Source organism: Barbus barbus (assembly GCF_936440315.1).
Source record: "Barbus barbus genome assembly, chromosome: 33".
Classification (NCBI taxonomy): Eukaryota; Metazoa; Chordata; class Actinopteri; order Cypriniformes; family Cyprinidae; genus Barbus; species Barbus barbus.
This window is the reverse complement of record NC_136761.1, coordinates 10,599,255-10,619,862: the sequence shown is the minus strand read 5'-3', so window position 1 is coordinate 10,619,862 and position 20,608 is coordinate 10,599,255. Positions and strand designations below refer to the sequence as shown.

The following is a 20,608-nucleotide window of genomic DNA, read 5'->3' as shown; positions in this document are numbered from 1 at the left end:
TACTTCATTGTATTTTATTAAATAGATGATGTAAACAAGGTTATCTGGCCCACATCCAGAGCCCAGTAATTCTCTGACTGACAACGTAAATTTCGTCCGTCAACACTTCAGACGTTTCAATGCTTTATTGCCTCATTGCGAAGATTGAAGGCGTCACGGTGTAATTACAGCAATCAAATCACTTACGGCGTCCAATTTAGTACATTTCGCATTTAACCCAATGTCTTTAAATCGCAACCCAAGATGTGATTCGCCACCACTGTCCGGCCTCCACCGAAGTGCCAAAGAAACCTGCTGTTCCCAAACCAATTACTCTCTACGGTTTGAAACATCTAGTCTAGTGTGACAAGCTCTGACAGCCCGGCTCTTTAAAATCTATTAAACTCCACTCCGCAAAAACGACTGTGGAATAATTAAGGAGCGCTGAGTTCACCGAGCCATGGAAATTGATGCAGTCTTGAAAATAAAAACATATGTTAGCAGCTAGTGGCAAGGGAATCGTACCGAGTGTTTATGACGTTGGACGGGGAACGTAGAGCAAGAGGGGAAATATCATCATTAGCGTCACGCTGCGCAGCCTGGTCGTGGACCACACTAATGCCTTCTATACGCGGGCCAGGATTTGCACCGCACTGACAGAGCAATTATCAACTTCGGTTGCCAAAGCAGCGTCACCACCTCACACACTCCTGTTCCCACCCACACACCTATCCAACATCAAACATGCCGCGTCCTGCACTTCAGTGGGCTTCTAAACGGTTCCATGCAGTCGACGTGTGACGGGGGACAAATTAGGAATGCGTACACACCCTCAAAGCAACATCAAGGCTTTGATTCCCCCACACACCCTCTCTGTCACCTTCAGAGTCCGATACGACATGACCCTACAGTGACCTACCAGAGGTTTGAAACCTGGGATTGACCATTGCTGTGCTGATAAACAGACAGACAGACAGATAGATAGATAGATAGATAGATAGATAGATAGATAGATAGATAGATAGATAGATAGATAGATAGATAGATAGATAGATAGATAGATAGATAGATAGATAGATAGATAGAGGAATTTATATAGACGTTTATCTCTATTCCATTATTTTGCATAATTTTGTCTAATGAATAGTTTTTCATTGGATTGGATGGATCAATGGATCAGTAAGGCATCAGTAAACTATAATAAAAAGTATATTAATATCTATTTGAGTGATTCTGAGAACGTTAAGTAGAGTTACTCAGTTCAAAAGTAAAAATAAAAACTCAAACTGACTCCATAAACAACATGTAGTGCACAAACGCTGTCACTAGTACCATACACCTTTGTACCTTGTTTACCTATAAAGGGTGAAATTTAGTACCTTAAAGGTACATAGTTCTACCTGCAGTGTACATATTAGTACCTAAATGGTTCATATTAGTAACTTTTGAAAAGGTATTGCCCCAGTGACAGCTCTTGTACCTTTTTTCTAAGAGTGTACACAAATATTTAACCCACAAAAGTCATGTTTTGTGGAGAATCCTTTACACTTTATAACCTCCAGATGCCTCTAGGTTTTTAGAAGCTTCTGTTACCTCTTTACTGGAATCTGAGCCCAATCCTCACATGCAAAAAGATTCTAGATCACTGATAATCTTTGGTTTCCATGTTGTCACTGCTTTTTTCAAATCCCACAAAAGATTTTAACTGAGATTTAAATCTGGAGACTGAGCTGGACACTTAAGATCATTCTAGGACCAATTTCTAAACTAGGTTTTGGTAGATTTGGATGCATACTTGGGATCATTGACCTGCTGCAAGAGTCCAATGATTATCAAGCTTCAGTCTGTACACTGAAGGTATGACATTCTCTGCCAAAATGCTCCGATACTTCTAAGAATTCATGATGTCTATCAAGTAGTCAATATTTCCAGTTTGATCGTGGTGTTAAAGTGGTTCTTCTGCTCATAAACCTGGCTTTTTTGCACCAGACATACCACTGATCCATGCGTTCAGAAATTTCAGTTTGGTTTCACTACTCATAAAACGTACTCGGGTATATCCAAATTCAATTAGGTCGGCCTTTATGATGTTCTTGGTTAAGAGTGCTGTTCAGCGAGGTGTCCAGGTATGATAGCCATGCTTGTTTAGTGTTTTTATAGTCTTTGGCAATTAAAGTTTTTAGTTTTTTTCTCAGCTGATCCAATGTCTTATTTACATTGATTTACTTTTTGTGCACAACTCGGACAGTTTTCTGTGGTAAAATACATTTTAAACTCACGAATGATGCTGCAAGTTGAGTCTCTTGGAACTTTTTGTATTTCGGAAATGTTCTTGTAGCCACAGACTTTCTAATGTACAATCTAAAAATAAGATTCTCTATTAGTATCGATGGTTTAATTCAGAATATTTACCATCCATGGGACCAATGGCACAAGAGGTTCTTTATAGTTGGAAAAAAAAAAAATATTGAAATGTTTATCACACTAAGAAAAAAACTTTTTGTTTTTTCAGAACTGTTCACTGAAAGCATCTTTAGGGGACCCAAAATGATTCTTCCATTGCATTGAAAAACAAATAAATAAATAAATAAATAAAAAATTTTAAACAAATTTTTACTTATTTTCAAGAGTGAAATAAAACAGCTTATTTTATATAGCTTTTGTGAGAGCTCTTTTGTCTTGGCCATTTCTGCTACTCAACTTTCGCACATGCATGTGGTAGTTCTGTGTATTTGTAGCTGCTAGCTGTCATAATATTAGAAACTATTTAAAAAAAGGATTTAAAATTATCGTGAAAATTATTATGTGAATGAAGTAAGGGGAAAAAATGTTTTACGTTTGTGTTATGCATAGTAAAAACAGGTAAATTATTTTTGCTTTACTTTTGCTTACAGATAAAGCTTTTAATCCATTGTGTGAGACACTGATAGAGTTCTTTCTCTTCACACACTGGGCTCAAAAAGCCCATCAGATATCAATCAGCCAATTAGGTCTCTCCATCACCTTCAAATTCAATAGGACACAGATGCTGTGACTCCCTCCATCTATACGTTTGTGTCAGAGATGAAAGCGGAAGCAGGGAGGAAGCTGGGTGTGTTGGAGGTGTTCTGACACTAATGTGGTACACTGGGCTTTACTTCCAGAACTGTGAAGTTACTCTGTCAAGCATTAAAAGGTCTTGTAAAGCCTTTGAACAACTGTGCGTGACCTTTTTTGCCTGCTTTATTAAGCTTCAGGGACACAGAAGTTGCACAGTGTTGCTAAATTTCATTACACCGATGCATCGAGGACACACTGTTTTTATTATTTTTTAGGCCTCGGTTTTGTGCAGAATGCCTTGATCTGACATATTTATCTTTTTTAATACATTCTATCCTGTCATTAACCACTTTGACTAATGATCCTTTGTTGTTTAGTTAAATTACTCCTCAGTCCACTTAACCGCTGCACATACAAAGTGTGACCCACTTTAAGGTTTAGCAGTTTTTCACAAGTTTAAAGTGTGATGTAGACCTCTCCAGCTCTCCCAGGAATAACTGCTGGAATCTATCGCTCATTCGTTTTGTCTTTATTCTTCCAAGTAGTCTAATTCTAATAAATAACAAAGACAATTTAAACACAACTATGTCTATGCTTCACACTAGACAAATTAATTTGGCCCTCGCTGTAGCATAAGTTGCACTTGGAATCCGCCACGTGAATAATTAATACTCTGTAAGACAGATGCGGTAGCCAAAGCTTTGAATATTCAGAAAGATCTAGCCACTTCCGAATTCAAGAGAATGCCAGAGTGTAACTTCCTATTCGTTAGATCTGCGCGTCCCAATCTCGGCCTTGTTGCAGGAAATGTTCTGTAGGTTGTCATATTGCCAAAGCCTCCCTTGATCTTTTTTGGATGATGACGGACTAATCTTTGTGTTCGCTTCTTCATTGAAACCGCTTTTGTTTTGGTTGTTCCCAAATGGATAATTGTGAGCTTACAGCATGGTCCAGGTGATCCACTTCAAAGGAAATTAAGTTCACTCGACATCAACCTTCCTGATTTATAGGTTAGTGTTTTATTTTCATACATTATTTTATATTATATAGAAGGAGCTTGCATGCATAAAATAAAAAAATGCATGCAAAACAAGAAAGAGCACATGCTAAAAGGAAGAAAAAACAAAAAACAATAGGATTTAATTTGGTGTTAATTAAATGTCCCCCCCCCCCCCCCCCCCCCCGACTACTTTCTTATGGCATGTGCTGTTCTAGGCCAGACTTTAAAGTAATTCATCAGATTCGTAATAGATATATTGGACACCAACACAGTTTGAGGTTTGTAATAGTTTGAACAAGCAAACATGTCAACTGGACCATGTTGTTTTACACCGCATGTTTTGTTAATGTTTAACCTCTAAAATAAATCTAAACTGTGCTTTGTAAATTAATTCTGTGCAAATTATAGATTACGGTAAAAAGTAAAAGCAGTAATGTAAATGAGTACATGCTGCTTTTTTCTCTGATCACAGCTGAGAAAAGGGCTGTTGAGGGAATAAACTTGCAGCTGGCAGGGGGCATGTTCAGAAGACCTTGTTAACACATTCACACCTCTGATGCATTTCAATGCCCGATGACTTACAGCACAATATTGAAGTCGAGTTCGACAAGCACTTGAATTTCAATACTGTCTGAGAGGAATCAACAAACTCCTCCAATAAAACACTTTCAGGTTTGGGAAGTTGACAAACGAGTGAATGGACTTTTTTTTATATATATACATTTTGTTGCATCATTAACTACTGCATTTTAGGGATTTAATTTACACCTCTACTTAAAAAAAAATAAGTACAGATTTATTTATTACTTTTTTGAATGAGAAAGCAATTTGATTGTCATGCGATATGAAAATCATTAAACAAAGACAGTGAGCCAAGGTCATTAAGAATGAATAAAAATGACTAAATATGTAAATATATAAAGTATAAATATAAAATATATTTATATATAATTAATTATATACATTAATTAATATATATATAAGTTTACACAACTTTTAGGTTCACTAAATTAAAATAATTGTAATCCATCATGGACATAAATATTACATTTTTAAGAACTTTGCATGTTTCTAATACCTGATTTTTGAAACATATCTCCCTTTTATCATCTCTGACATCCTTATTTGTCTTTGAGCCAAGTATTAATTTATGATTAATTATTTTAATGATTATTATGTTTTAATTATAATAATATATCTTTTTTAATAATTTATTGAAACTTAATGACTTTGGCTCATATTATGTTATGAGTAGTAGTAGTAGTATGCATTTAAACTTTTTTTTTAAAAGTGAGTGTAACGCCTCTTTCTCTTTACCCCATCCGATGAGAATTTGGTTATCTCAACACCGCGTGTCTGGTTTTGCTCAACTGAAATGCACCTGTTTACAAGTTCGTATGTGAAATCCGCAAGGAATTCTCACAGATTCCCATCGAATCGAAAGAGTTTAAGAAACTACGAGAAGCGCAAAAGAAACTGTGCTCAGACAGAGAAAAGGCGCATTCCGCGCACCGATGGACTCTCTCAGATCACCCTATCAGGTGCAAAACCACTGACAGGTTTCCTCCCACCACCAACCCAAAACCCCTCAGTGCGCTCCAGCCCTCCTCGGCACACATACAGACAGTCCCGTAACATCACCCAGCGCTCTTCCAGGATTTGCCACGGGTCTGTGCGCCTTTTATGTACAAACGACTCGGATAACAGTGAAGCAACAACTAAAGAACAGACTTCTAAACGTAACTCATCTATCCTGACTTGTTGGGAAAGTTTTCCCTCTCCAAACAATGGACACGGGAAGCTTGGAATGATCCACGTAAGGTGTGCACTTTCAGGTGACTTCGGCAGGTACGAACGGAATTTATCTTTTCATCGCGCATGCTGGATCAAGAGTAAGCACTAAGATCGCGGATTGTTCACCGAGGAGGAGACACCCCGCTTCAGCCTTTCTTACCAATTCAATCTTTGCGCGCTTTGGCGAGAGGGTGCAGGGCGCGCTGACCGCGGAGAAGCGGGGACACCACGGGGAAGACACTTATTTGCGTTTATTCAGCTCTTTTTCAAACAAGAAACAGCCTCATGCTGCTTCCAGCGGCACATTTACACTTGCTTCATCTCTCTTTTCCTTGGGATTGCACATCTCCTCCGGGATTTTGTGTGTGAGACAGTGGCGGGGCTCCGCGCGGCACTTACTGGAGCGGCAAACGCTGGAAACAGGTGTATTTGACCAAGATGTCTGGTCTGCCGTCAAGGTTCATCTACGTGTAAGGAATATTCTTAATAATCTATTTGATTCACGTTGAGTTCGTACATTCTTGCCAATAGAAGTCGCTCAAAGCCAGGTTTAAGATGAACTGCTACAATTTTATCTGGTGTAATTGCTTGTGATTTACTCCTCCTTACTTCCCTTCTGTCTCTCCCTCTCATTCTCTCAATCTCTCTCTCTCTCTTTCTCTTTTCAGGTGTTTACATTTTCTGGTCCTCTACTTCCAGTTGCAGGTAAGTCTGGCTGTTTCACTGTAGTCATGAATCTGGATTAAGGCAGGGATTATGAGGATGTGCCGGTGCGCAAACACAAAGCGTGTTTAATTTGTTGTTTTAAGGTTTGTGAAAACAGAGGCATGGGAAATCTACACCCCAAAGGCTGTAAAATAAAAAAATAAATAAAAAAAGTCTTTGGGTTTGTTGGTGGTCTTGCCAGCGGAATTGAATTTATTTTTCTCTAAAAGTCTGGATTTTCCTTTTGCGCTTTTTGTGTTTGACCATGAATCTAGTATTTCATAAAGAGTCACAATTATTTCCGTTCAGAATAGTTAGTAAACTCGTGTTTTGACTGATTTCACGCGGAATACAAAAATAAGCTATTTGTGTGTGTGTGTGTGTGTGTGTGTTTGAGTGAGTGAGTGAGTGAGTGAGTGTATTATTTATTTCTTGGAAGATGAACACTGACCATAAAATTAAATTGAAATGAAAGTAATTGCATATTAAATTCAATTAAGATTAGATTGAACAAAAATTAATAAAACATATATTTGCTACAGCAGTATATATATATATATATATATATATATATATATATATATATACACACACACACACACTGTATATATATTAAACAATGCACATTACATTAAACAATATATCTAAGGAATATCTCCTCTTTAAAAAAGTATATATATATATATATATATATATATATATATATATATACCATATATATATATATATATATGATTAAATTAAATAATATTTTAAGTATATACATACGAGTATGTACATAAATAGTGTACATTAACTGTATGTATCCAAAGTAATAAATCTAAAGAGGCTAAGAAGTGACCAAATTTTTCCTTTTAAAAGCTGTTAAGGTAAGACTGGCTGCAATATCAGACTCTCCCAAGACTTTGAGTAAGGTGACTAATCCTTTGAATTCAACCGACAAAATATACCTAACACATAAGTAATTAGATATCTGCAGTTCCTTAAATCCATCTTTACTGACAGATGTACATTCCTCACAAGGAGGGAACGGCTTAATGAGAGCCTTTTTTTTTCTCCTGGCAAATGGGTCAAGGCATTGTGAATATAAAACTTGCATCAGAGTGTTATAATAGAAGGGGGCAATCACCACTCAAACCAGGAACAAAAGCCACCGCTTTGAAGAAAACGAGACCCATGTTGGTTATATAATTATGTGCGTTCAGTTTTACCAAAGCAGTTGGCACAAACGAGGCTTTAGTGTGGCAGTGATGACAGTAGTTCTTCTTTAGGTCATTGACAGACAGAGTACAAGTATCACTTGCTTCTACTGCTAACCGTAGCCTTCGCTGTTGTAGATTCTCCTTGAGAAAACAAACAAAGTTGTTATTAAGGAGATGCAGGGAAAGACGGCGTGATAAGCACAGTTTAAGTGGCGGTGCACTGAAGCGTTGTTTCCTGAGATGCATCCTGCGCAAAGAAGGGTGTCTGCAGATAGGGCCTATCTGACATGCAAGAGTGCTCGGGACGGGACCAGGCTTTTGAAGTCGCCATGAGATTCGTTTGCCTAGGTTGGCTTTGAAGGGAGTCGGGCGGCGTGATAAAAATGTTTGGCCGTGGCTCGCTCCCTGCATAGGCATGCCCTCTGCCTTCCCGCTCCTGTCCGTACGCAACTGTCTACAAAACACACCTCTGTGTCTGACTAGATGGCCAGATTTCAGAGTAAATCCTTCCGAGGAGAGGCTGTGTGAGCACGGAGTTGCATCTGTGTGTGCTTTTGTGAGCTGAAATTGGCCAAGAGCTTAGAATTAACCATGATTCTGAGTTGTTTTTGACATAAGAGGGAGCAACGTACGATGACTCCTGAGAATGTAGTTTTACAACCAAACCACTATGAATAATCACCTTTGACCTTTTCGCTTTATTCTATATGACTGTCCTAAATGCCATTGTGTTTTTTGTTTATTATAGCATACATTCAAAAGTTCTTCTCCACTATATTTATCAATAAACGCTACCGTTCGAAAGTCTGGGGTCAGTAAGATTTTAGTTTTTTAGGTATTTATTTTATTTATTAATTTTATAAACATATGCTACCATTCGAAAGTTTGGGGTCAGTAAGATTTTTTTTTATTGAAGAAAGAAATTAATACTTTTATTCAACAAGGATGCATTAAATTGATCAAAAGTAGCAGTTAAGACATTTATAATGTTATAAATATTTGTATTTCAAATAAATGCTGTTCTTTTGAACTTTCCATTCATCAAAGGATCCTGAATTTTTTTTTGACGTTTTCCAAAAAAAAATTAAAAAAATAAAATAAAAAAAACAAGCAGCAAAAGTTTTTCCCACATTGACAACAATAAGAAACAACGTGACCCTGAAGAGTGGAAGTTCTACTTTGCAGTACAGGAATAAAATCACATTTGAAAATGTATTAATAAAAAAATATAAAACAATATTACTGATTTTACTGTATTTTTCATCAAATAAATGCAGCCTTGGTGAGCATCTCCAAATCTTACTGACTTAGTTTGTTGAATAGTGTTTTTATCTTCAGTCTCTTATTTTGCTTACATTGCTTACAATAATTACATTGTTTTGAAGTGATTTTCATTCATTCAGTGTTTTAATAATTCCTGCATTAATGGGTTAATTTAGCCAGTTGTGTTGTGCTGATGTATTTCTTAGCAGTCTTGCATTCAGCGTGAATCTCTATGGAAGTTTCTTTCTCAACTCTGTTGAAAATATTTTTTTTCTGTACCGTAAGCTGCGCTTTTCCCCTCATGCTCCCTAAATGTCATTAATTAGCCGAGGTTAAAATAACATGGAGTTTAAGTATGTAATGTGAGCGTAATTAACCACCTGAGAGAAGCCACATACAAGCTCATTACAGGATAATTACCCCTCGTTTCAGCCCGTGAGAGTAGTCTTGGCTGGGATGAAGATTCCAGGGTTTTTAGAGGTATATGTTTTCCTCACGTATGGAGGGATGACAGAAGAGGAGGAGGAAAGATAGGAGGATATTGGATGAGAAGTGTATTGGTGATTTTCATATAAAGCCTCGGGTGATTGTGAATGTGAGCGACAGGAGATGCCATGGCAAGCTAAATTGTATTTTATTATGTTAGTGCTTTGTGTGTGTACCAGTGTAGCAGTCTTCAGTTGTGTACATGTGCTTCCCATACTTACAGGTGTGTATGTGTGATTTATGAGTGTGATTCTTACCTTAGGCAGATATTTGTTTGATGACAGAGTTGGATCTTTCAGGTGGATAATTGCTGGAGACTTGCTTGTGGAAATTGAAAACTTGACTTCTCGGTGTAGCTCCAGGCTCAGCGTATTCAGATATTTTATTTAGTGAGAGAGAAAGAGAGAGAGACGGGCACCAAAACATGCAGAAATTACTGTGGTCTGAACTTTCATAGAATTTTTTTATTGCTTGAAACTAAGTCAAGTCAAGTCACCTTTATTTATATGGGGCTTTGTACAATAAAGTTTGTTTCAAAGCAGTTTCGCAGGAGTTAATAACAGAATCAATTATACAAACCTTTTCAAAATATAAATCAAATTCAATTTGTGCTGTTAAGTCAGTTTAGTGTTGATTCAACATGATATTAAAATATGACCCTATTTACTTTGTACACAATACACATTCATGGTCTTATTGTGACTGTTTCATGGCGGCATGTTTTTCCTGAAAAAGTGTGTCATCATAATCTTTCATCTACATGGAAAATTGCTTTTCCTCTGAAATGACTACCACTGTTCTGGCATGTAATGGACACTTTCCAATCAATTCCCAGTTTATGAGATCCCATCCTCTTGTTTCACATAATGAAAGTAAAATCAGTTATTAATGCCGTTTGATGCACAGAGGATTTTCTTTTCCCCAAAAATGCTAGTTAATGTTGTTACATTGGACTAAAACTTACTGACTCACACAAAGTATTACAACTTCCCCAAAAAATAGGTAATTTTTGTACTTTTTGGGGGTTTTTACCCACCTTTGTTAAACACTTGTGGTGTTCCCAGTCAAAAAAAAAAAAACAAGTTTATAAATTTATTATGCAACTGGATTTAAACTTTTTATTAACCTTTCAATTAGCACAGGTTTAGCATTTTTGTAACTGACTGAGCTGAGCTCATGCATGTTTTTGAGTGAACATCGCTTGTATGCTTTTTTTTCGGTCAAAAACTGATAAGACTAGTGCAGCCTTTCCCAAAAGCATCGTAAACCTAAGTTGATCGTAGCTCCCTTGGTGACAATGGTTCTACGATCAACTTAGGCTTGCGATGCTTTTAGGAAATGCAGCCCTGATCAATGAGGCCTACGACCATTCAGTTCCAAAAAGAAATACAAAACCTGTGGTAATTGAAAGAAAACAAGTTAACAAAAAGATTAAATCCAAGATCTGGAGATAACATGGCATACTCGTAATGCTATATTATCACCAAATCGTGGATTTAATAGCAGATGTAAAAGCAGTTTTTAAAAGGCCGGTCATTTTTGACCAGGAACACCAAATTAGGTAAAGCATTTTAAGCACAGCAGAAGTGTTAAAATGCATGCAGTTGTAAAACTGAATCAAGAAATACATCAACACATTTTGTTCTTGCTGGTTCTAGGAATCTCACCAGAGTTCCGCCGACTTCCGGTTCTACATCGAGAACCACACCAGAGACGACGTGAGTCGGAAGCAGGTGCGGATATATCAGCTCTACAGCCGAACCACTGGGAAACATGTGCAGATCCTGGGGAAGAAGATCAACGCCAATGGAGACGATGGGGGCAAGTACGGTACGGGAGTGTTCCTGTGCTCTGAATAAACCACGCAGGAGAACCTGTAATATTTGACAGTTTATAGTCTGCTTTTGAACACATAAGGTAGAATGATTTAAAGAGATAGTTCAACCAAAAATGAAATTTCTGTAATCATTTACTCACGCTCATGTCGTTCCAAATCTGTATGACTTTGTTTCTTTTAAACACAAATGGGTAAGTTAGGATTGCACTGGTTACTCTTTTCCATGCACTTGCAATGACTGACGCTCTTAATAAAGATGCAAAAAAACCCACAGAGGTTTAATAAATGTGGTATTTTAATAGTAGGGTATACAACTAAGTATAATAAGCCATTATTCACTGAAAATAAAGTTAATTGTCTATGCACGTCATCATTGACTATGCACGTCAAATTCTGGAGATAGAATAAAGGTCTATATTCAAGTTAGAGCCATATTCTGAATATAATATTTACTGTATATGCATACATATGTTTACAATATGTTTATGATGTTTGCATGCTATATATATGGGTGGGAATCAGAATTAGAGGAATCAGAATATTATTAAACTTAAGCAGGCAATCCGACTGTGGCATGACTCAGTTATAATCAGAATACTGAATGATTCATATTGGAATATTATTGTGCATGAAAGTGTAGTCAGTGAGTTGAATTTGAGAACCGAATCACTTTGATGCATTGAACAAATCATTGAGAGGTCTAAGTTAAAAAAACTAATTCAGACACTTCTATTTCACTCAGTGAACTCTAAAGAACACAGATCTTCCGTAAAAACATACATTTCAGTGTCTTTCTCACACTGTCAAGTAAATTGGACCACTTTTATAAAACTTTTATAATATTCATACTTGTTTGTCATTTCAGAGCTTCACAGCACTCATTCACTTTTATTATATTAAAAATAGTAGCAGGATGTTCATCAGAAATTCAACATTATGAAATAAATTCATACAGGTTCGGGATGACATGAGGGCGCATAAATGATTAAAGACTGTTTATTTTTGGAAGAACTATCCCTTTAACTCAGATACATTCTTGTGTTGCATGTTTTCAAGTCTTCCTAAATGGCTTTATTTGTTGCAATCTCTGATTGTGAGCTTGCTTTAATCAGTTTTCTGATATATATAATCATTAAAGCTGCCTCTTGCATTTTAAAGTGTTTAGTACTCTCCATTAGCTCCATTGAACTAATTTTACCATGTTTAAATAGCTTATTACCCCAGATAATTCCATCTAGGCCTGCTAATATCAGATCTACGATGAACTTCTTTTCTTTATCATCCAACCTGAGCTGTTATTAATCAAATGTATCAAAGTATAAACAAAACAAAAACCACAGAACTGATGGGCAGCGTGCCCCAGCGGTACGAGTGTGAGAACAGAGACTCGGAGTGAAGATAAACACACTGAATGCTGCACTTAACTTTGCTGACTGATACAAGCATGTTTATATTTCAGTCTTGTGCTCGTTTGTGTCAGTCAGAGCTGTTCAGCATAAAGATTCCACAACAGACATGACTCCATAAAGCTCTAGTCCTGGATTCCTATACCTGCATAATCCTGTTATTTATGTAGTTTTATAATCCTTTGGATTTTTAGTGCTCCGATTCTGTTTGTTTCTTCTTGTAAGCAGTTTTATTATTATGTCTGTGCTTAAGAAGAAGTTTTTGTTCATTTTGTGTCACATTAGATGAACACGGGGAAGCAGGATTAAAAATATTACATTTTAAAGGCATAGTTCACCTAAAATGATAATTCTGTCATTGTTTGCTAACCTACATGTTGATCCAAACTTGTATGGCTTTATGTATATTATCCACTGAAAATACCGACCTTGCACATTCATTTAGAGTTATTAATAGAACTATTTATGTCTGAGTTGTGAATGAATCATAGAGGTTTTGAGCAAAATTTGATTCTCTGTTAATTTGGTCGCTAGTTTGTGCTTATATTCATGTGTTTGTGTATGTTAGATGATGTTTTGATGATCGGGGTTGTGTTGTCATAAATCTTATAATCTTATAATTGTCTTTTGACCATTTAACAATATCTGAGTACTATGAATATGCCAATGTGTTGTTAAATTATTCAAATATGAATTTAAAATCTCAAGTGGTACTTTAGGTAAATATTTTAGATCAAAGCGGTTCAGCTGAAAGAAAAGTTGGGGAATCCCTTCTTTGCAGTCAATAATGACATTTGAATCGAGCTTGTTTTTTCTTTTTGCATTCATATAGTTGTGCTTTGATCTTTAATGTTTCAGCATTCAGTATTGTTTATGGAAATGTTGGCAATGTTCAGTAATTATATATCAGGATTTGTTAAAGTGTGTTCTGGTTCTAGTAGGATGTAGTATTTTTGGCAGTGCTGGCAGTGTTCTTTATTCAGTTGTCATTTAGTGTGAGCTATTGTTTGTAATTCAGCGAGTGTTTACAGCAGTGTTGCTGTTGTTTACTGCTCGAGTGTGTTGGTGTCTGTTTAAGCAGTGCAGCATTGGCTGAGCTGATCCTCTGTACCTGTGTTAGCATGAGAGGAGGCAGATCCAGGTAAACCCTCACACCTGACACCTGTGAACTCCATGACATGCATGCGCACACACACACACACACACACACACATGCACGCACACTGTGCTCCTCTGTCTCAGCTTTACCCTTGAGTTTCAGCTGTCCTGTCAACATTAATAAGTTCGAACATTCAAAAAACATGAGAGCGGAGCATGTTTTAATCATGACTCAATTCTGAGCTGCTTTTTTAAAAGTCAGATTGAGTTAACACATCAGATTTATGTCAAATGTGCATTTATGAACATTTACATTTCCATTAAAAACGTTTGAAGTCAGCAAGATTGTTTTATCTTATTAGAAATTATGACTTTTATTCAGAAAAAAACACATTAAATGAAAATGTTTTTCTATTGAACTTTCTATTCATCAAAGAAGCATATTAGAATTAGTTCTGAAAAATCATGTGATCATGAAGACTAGAGATATATATATATATATAGCAGCTTACTATGTATGTCTGTCTGTATGAACGATCTCTCTCTCTCTCTCACTCTCTCTCTCTATATATATATAGTAAAGCATTTAAACATTTTACAATATTACTATCTTTACTATGTTTTTAATCAAATAAAGTCTTGTTAAGCATAAGAGAGAGAAAAACAATCTTACTGACACCAAACTTTTGATCAGTAGTGTATGTTCAAAGTATTTTTAAAGTCAATGTGAATTGCTGTTTGGAGACTGATCTGTGGAGAGTGATATTCAGTGAGATAAAATGTTGGACAGACGTGATTTAATCCATCCGGAATAAAAACTGAATATCCAGTTTCACTTTGTAATGCGTCATGTTACAGAAATAAAATGGGTGGCGAACAGTCTTTCACATCGACTTTAACACAGCTAGTTCCTTCAAATAAAGCAAAAGTAACATGAAAACAACCCTGCGTCTTGTATTTGAACACACTGCTGGATCAGGTCTTGCATTCATATTAACTCATTTATCAGCAAACACTCGCCTTCCCAGAAACATCTAAAAAATGTCTTGGGTTTCACCCCAGTTTGGGATAATAAAACATTCATATTAGTGAAGGTCAGTGTGTCCGGTTGACATCTGTGCTTTAATATTAATAAGCTGCTCCAGTAAGAAATCATCTGGCTTGAGAGATGCGCAGATGGTGGGCTGACTGCTTTAAGCATTCAGATTTTAGGTACAGAGTTCATTGCTGTATTTTCAGGCATGTCTTTCAAAGCGTCATGCATTTGTTAAAGGGGTCTGCGCTGCTGAGGAGTGGGATCTTTCCCACCCTCATTTGATCTCAAGTGCCCTGCCGGGATTAGTCGTTCCTCTCATGTTGCCCCGGGCTGTTTTGGAAGGGGACAGTTTTGGTGTTGCTCTCTAAGCCTCTCTGCTTTGAGCACCTTTGAATAGCCCAGTGTGTTAAACAAATGGATCATCCTAACTTTTTGATTGAGTGAGCACGAACTAAAGGCAAGTGGAAACCCAATCCCTGGGGATCTGAACTGCTCCAAGGAGTTTGGCAGATTGCTTCCCCCCAAGAGTGGGACCCTTAACAAAGGTGGTTACAGAGAGAAAGAGAGAGAGAGTTGGGTGTTTTTTAGGGGTTGAGAGGGAGCTGTATTGTATGATGAATCATTATGTTTCTCTCGCAGTTTTTTGTTTTTTTTATAGTTCACATGCCAAATGTAGCTTTGAATAAAAAAGTATAGTATGTCATGTACATGAATACACGAAAGTAGTTTTTTTCTCATACAGCTACATAAAATAACAAATAGTTACTTGTAAAAAAGTTACTAATATTTGCATTACAATTATTTAATAAAATAAAAAACAATGTTTTTAAATAATGTTTAAAAAAATTTATAAATATGAATTATATATATATATATATATAATTCATATTTATACATTTTTTATATATATGTTTATATATATATATATATGTTTCTGACATAAAACATTAAAGAGAATTTGTGGGAAATTGTCAGAAATAATGTAAATTACAATTAAATAAAAATCTGAATGGTCTTAAAATAAAATATATATTTTACATAAGACAGTGATTTTATTTTATTTCATTTCATTTTAACAATGACCCAGGTGTGTTCTTAACAAATTCACGCAGATATAGTATTTTTTAGGAGTTTATTTCTAACAAAATGTATTTAATTCTCTGATCATCATATTGTAAGTAAACTGTGTTTTATTTTTACCCGCAGCTTTACTTGTTGTGGAGACGGAGACATTCGGGAGTCACATTCGAATAAAAGGGAAAGAGAGTGGATACTACATCTGCATGAACAAGAACGGCAAAATTATTGGAAAGGTATGTTTACTATCACACATCGGAACTAAAAATATCATATTCAATGTAATTTGAATATGTCTTGCAAACAGGTATGAACATTAAAATACTATATGAATGTAACAAAATGTGTGTATGCTTTTGATTTACACATGAGCTTATTTAGAATTGCAGTTATGAATATTATTACTCGTGTATTGCATGTCAAGTTGATGTATGAGTTTGTAGTTGGGACCAAAACCACTGCTACTGTAACCAACTCAAGATTGTTATATGATGGAGCCAGTCAACACATATTTTCATACCATTTCACTGTTTGAAGTTAAACTTGTCCTTTTTTCCAAGTCCTTGTAACTGCCATACCACAAACAATTCTTAGTGGAAAGACCAACACCCCCTACATTTGCCATGAATAGGGCATTACATGCTTCACTGGCTTGTTTTGAACTGACCCTAAGTTGAAGGGCCCAATTATTGTGTCTTGTTGGCAAAAGCTGGTAATTCTTTTAAAAACATTATGCTTTGCAAGACGAGTAGGCGTCTTGTCATACAAGAATTTTATAGTAGATGTGTAAACTGCATATCATCTTTTAATCAAACTTTGAAACTATTTTGAGATGCACATATTGTGAAATGATAATAAATAGGGTTTTACAAAGCTTTCAAAATTTTCTTCACTCAATAGATTATCGAGTTATTTATGGTTATTAATCACTCTCTAAAATAGTTGATTCTGATTGGTTAGTCATTCTGCAGTCATATATTTTTCACCATATTTTATTCTAAATTATTTTATTTTATTTTGTTTTATGAATAGCTGGCTAACAAGTGAGATAATATGGAATAATATGGAAGCCTGTCATTATTGTAAAATAACCTACAGCAAGGTCATAAAACACAATGCTGTTGAGGTTTATTTTATTTTATTTTATTTGAGATAATATGAAATAATATGGAAGCCTGTCATTATTGTAAAATAAACCACTGCAAGGTTGTAAAACACTATGATGTTTAATTTAATTTAATTTAATTTAATTTAATTTAATTTAATTTAATTTAATTTAATTTAATTTAATTTAATTTAATTTAATTTAATTTAATTTTAATTTTAATTTAATTATTTTATGAAAAATACAACTTGGCTGTGTTGCTAACAGATTCTCCAATATATTGTATATAATATATAGTATTTTTATTTTTTAAAATCTGTGAGCAGTCATTAACTTTGAGAAAACTGTTTTATGTTAGGGTTTATATTTTGCAATGACTGACTGGCTGTACATAAAGTACTAATGACCGATCAGACCATCATCTGAGGGGTTGTTCAACAAGTGGACTATTTTTCTGACATGTCATCTTGTCTTTTCTCCTCAGCCCAATGGGAATAGCCAAGATTGTGTTTTCGTGGAGGAATACTTGGAGAACAACTACACAGCGCTGGTGTCGGCCAAGTACAAAGGCTGGTATCTGGGTTTCAACCGAAAGGGTCGACCCAAAAAAGGCTCCAAGACCACACAAACACAACAGGAAGTGCATTTCATGAAGCGCCACCCCAAAGGAAAAGTGGACCCTCTGGAGGAGTTCCGTTTCACGACGGTAACGAAACGGACTCGAAGGGCGCGGCGTTTAAAACCCAACCCCAAAACGAACTGAGACGCTCCCCGTGCTCCTTACCTGACAAACACCTTAATCTAATCCGAAAAAGGAGATGGAAGAGGACACAAATAAACAATGGCTACGGAAAAGAGACAAAAAACTTAAGTTCAAAGATGTTTTATTTTTATATTTCAGAAGTGTCAAGTTTCTCCTAGCTGTTGAATGTTGGTCTTTTTTAAACGTAACTGGTGTCTGTTATTTTATTTATACTGGATTAACTAAGGATGACCTATAAGGAACTAGCATCTCCTGCTTTGACACGTTTAAACTCTGGAATAGCGATGAGAGCAAACTGCACCACCTGGGAAACCTTTAATTTTCATTTGTGTTGCCCCCAACAACAAGGATCCAATATTTTCCACTGGAATGGGCTGTCATGGAAACACAACGAGAGAGCGATAACAGAGTCATGTGACCTTTGCAGGCCTCCATAGGTAAACGTGAAGCTTTGAGTGCAATATTTTGAAGAGCCTCTCTGTGGAATGCGTTTCTCGTCTGAACGGACAGCAGGCCTTCTCTCGGGCCGAATGCGCAGAACGCTTCGATATTCTTTGATTCAGCTTAGATCGACGTGCTTTGACTAGCCAGATATCAGCTTTAGCTGTGGTGATAGTGTGTGTGAGAACTAACAGACGCGAGCCTGGATATGAAGGGACTGGAGTAATGTTTGGGGAATCGCTCTAATGCTCTGCATTTGGATCATGTGTACGTGCTGATTATGCCATCACCCTAAATGTAAGCTACCAAAATACGTAATGCAAAACCAGGTATCACTCTTAATGTCCCGGACACTCAACAAGTGTCGGATTTTGACACTTCCAGGTCACTCAGCCAATGAAATCGGTCCGCCTGACAATCAGTCATGTTCTTTGTGTTCTAGAATGCTTTCTCTCGGTTCTAGAAGGTTTGAGACAGAGGAAATCCCTTCTGCAGACGCTGGACTCCAGCCACTGTTGGTGAGGTCGACTCTCCATATGGTATAGCTGTAGTATACACTCGTCTATATACTCATCGTCTGTCAGATGTTACTAACAATCATGCCACTCGTACGATTAAATAAATGTATGCAAAAAATAATAATTTTATTACTATTATAAAATATTTATTGCCTTTCTCTGTAAATATGACTTGATGAATTTATTTGACCTCTGTTAATAATAATAAAAAAGAGGACTATATATGGAAAATTAATATATGTTATGACTGTTTTTGTGGTGTTTGTATATATATATATATATATATATATTGGATGTATGACGAACTATATTACAGTGCTATAAATTCAATGTTGCATTACATGCAACCTATACAGTACCTGTTTCTGTAGACCGTTGCAGTGTGATTTCATAATCAAATGTGTGGGTCAAAAGACTCAAAAATCAACTAATTCATTTTCTGAAGTGTTTACAGTTTAAAAGTAACCGTCAAGCTGTAATGCACTGAAAAACATGATTTCTTCCTCAATTTTGGCAGGTTTTAAGCATAAACACTTCTTTTTGATGCATTTTTTCAGAAAACTGGACTTAATATCTTAAGTCATTATGCGTTTTAAGTTAATATATCTTGATTTAAGAATTTTAGGATATTTGTACTGGAAAAAAAGACAAAAACACCAAGTTACATAATCAATCAATCAATCATTCATTCATTGCAATGCAGTGTGTTTTGTATTGAAAGCAATGGAAAACTATGGAACAAATTCACACATACATCAAAAACAACACTAAATTAAATATTCAAATTATTGATTTATATTTGAAAATTTAGGTTTGATGGTCCCATAAATCCAAAGATCTTTAAAAATAAATTGCGTAAAGTCTGGAACTTTATTTTGCTTGTTGTGATCTTTACTCCTGTATATTTCCAGATAACTGTTGCATATCCTTGATCTTCACAAGCACAAACTCTTCATTAGCATAATCTCCAAATACATAACACTGAAATCTATAGACACTGAGACAGACAGCGAGAGAGAGAATATAGCAACACTCACATTCAGTGCCGTGATAAATAGTGTTCCCAGCAGTGATTTATTCCCATATTTTTAAAAGGAAAATGTCAGATAATTATTCTTGTTAAAAATATTCAAGAACTGTTGTCATTTCATTTTTTTTAAGAAACATTTATCATATTTATTTTTTGTTTAATTTTCAACCAGACTACATAATTAATCAATAGAATGATTCAATAAAATGAATCATTATTGCATGATTCATTCCAAGCAGACATAAGACTTAAGACTGTGCATTAGGCTTTAATTCTGTGCAAATCATAATATCTCATTAATTAATGTACACAAATCCAGACTTATGTATAGTTTAGTAGTAAGCATTGAAGATTTGTAGACCCAAATTTGGAGCCTTGCTCAACTTGATGCAAGTCAAACTTCACTTTGACTGTGACTGACTGCATAATAAAGAACTTTCAGAGAAGAAGATGGGTCTTGAAGCACATTTAACAGGCCCACGCGTGTGTGAATATGTTCTTAGACGGCCGTAACTACTGGGTGTCCGAAGAGTGCTAAACGCAGCGCAAGGGAGTTGACTTTTGACGCAGAGGTTACGGTTGATAATTTGCCATAGGACAAGAGACAAAGAGGCGAAATGCACTGTGGAAGTTGAAGACACGGTCCAGAAAATGTGTCATGGGGAAGTTATGAGGCGTTTAAAGACAGTGAAGAGTTTCTCAGACAACATGGGGATTCAAGGATCATTTAAATTCAAGGTTATATCAACAGAGCCCCTCCTCGCTTTTACATATTACAGCTTTTATGAAATCAATTAGAACCAAAGGGAGTGAAGGAATGCTCAAAGAG

General features: G+C 35.9%; 1 protein-coding gene across 2 annotated transcripts; it reads left to right on the top strand.

Annotated features, from left to right (window-relative positions):
* Positions 1 to 5,338: 5,338 nt before the first annotated feature.
* On the top strand, positions 5,339 to 19,621 carry fgf24 (fibroblast growth factor 24). 2 transcript variants are annotated; one of them, XM_079390518.1, is made up of 5 exons: positions 5,339 to 6,282; positions 6,481 to 6,517; positions 11,127 to 11,298; positions 16,052 to 16,158; positions 17,512 to 19,621. In XM_079390518.1, the coding sequence occupies exons 1-5, from the start codon at positions 6,251 to 6,253 to the stop codon at positions 17,788 to 17,790; spliced, it is 627 nt and encodes a 208-aa protein (XP_079246644.1). In that variant the 5' UTR covers positions 5,339 to 6,250; the 3' UTR covers positions 17,791 to 19,621. The 2 variants fall into 2 exon arrangements, with proteins under 2 accessions (XP_079246644.1, XP_079246645.1); XM_079390519.1 differs by having other exon boundaries at positions 5,629 to 6,282; positions 11,127 to 11,289; positions 17,512 to 18,976.
* The last annotated feature ends 987 nt before the right edge of the window (positions 19,622 to 20,608 follow it).

Coding starts and splice junctions, on each gene's coding strand:
- fgf24 (XM_079390518.1), top strand. CDS start 6,251: ATGTCTGGTCTGCCGTCAAGGTTCATCTACGT. Junction 11,299..16,051: donor AGACGATGGGGGCAAGTACG/GTACGGGAGTGT, acceptor TTTTACCCGCAG/CTTTACTTGTTGTGGAGACG. Junction 16,159..17,511: donor ACGGCAAAATTATTGGAAAG/GTATGTTTACTA, acceptor TTTTCTCCTCAG/CCCAATGGGAATAGCCAAGA.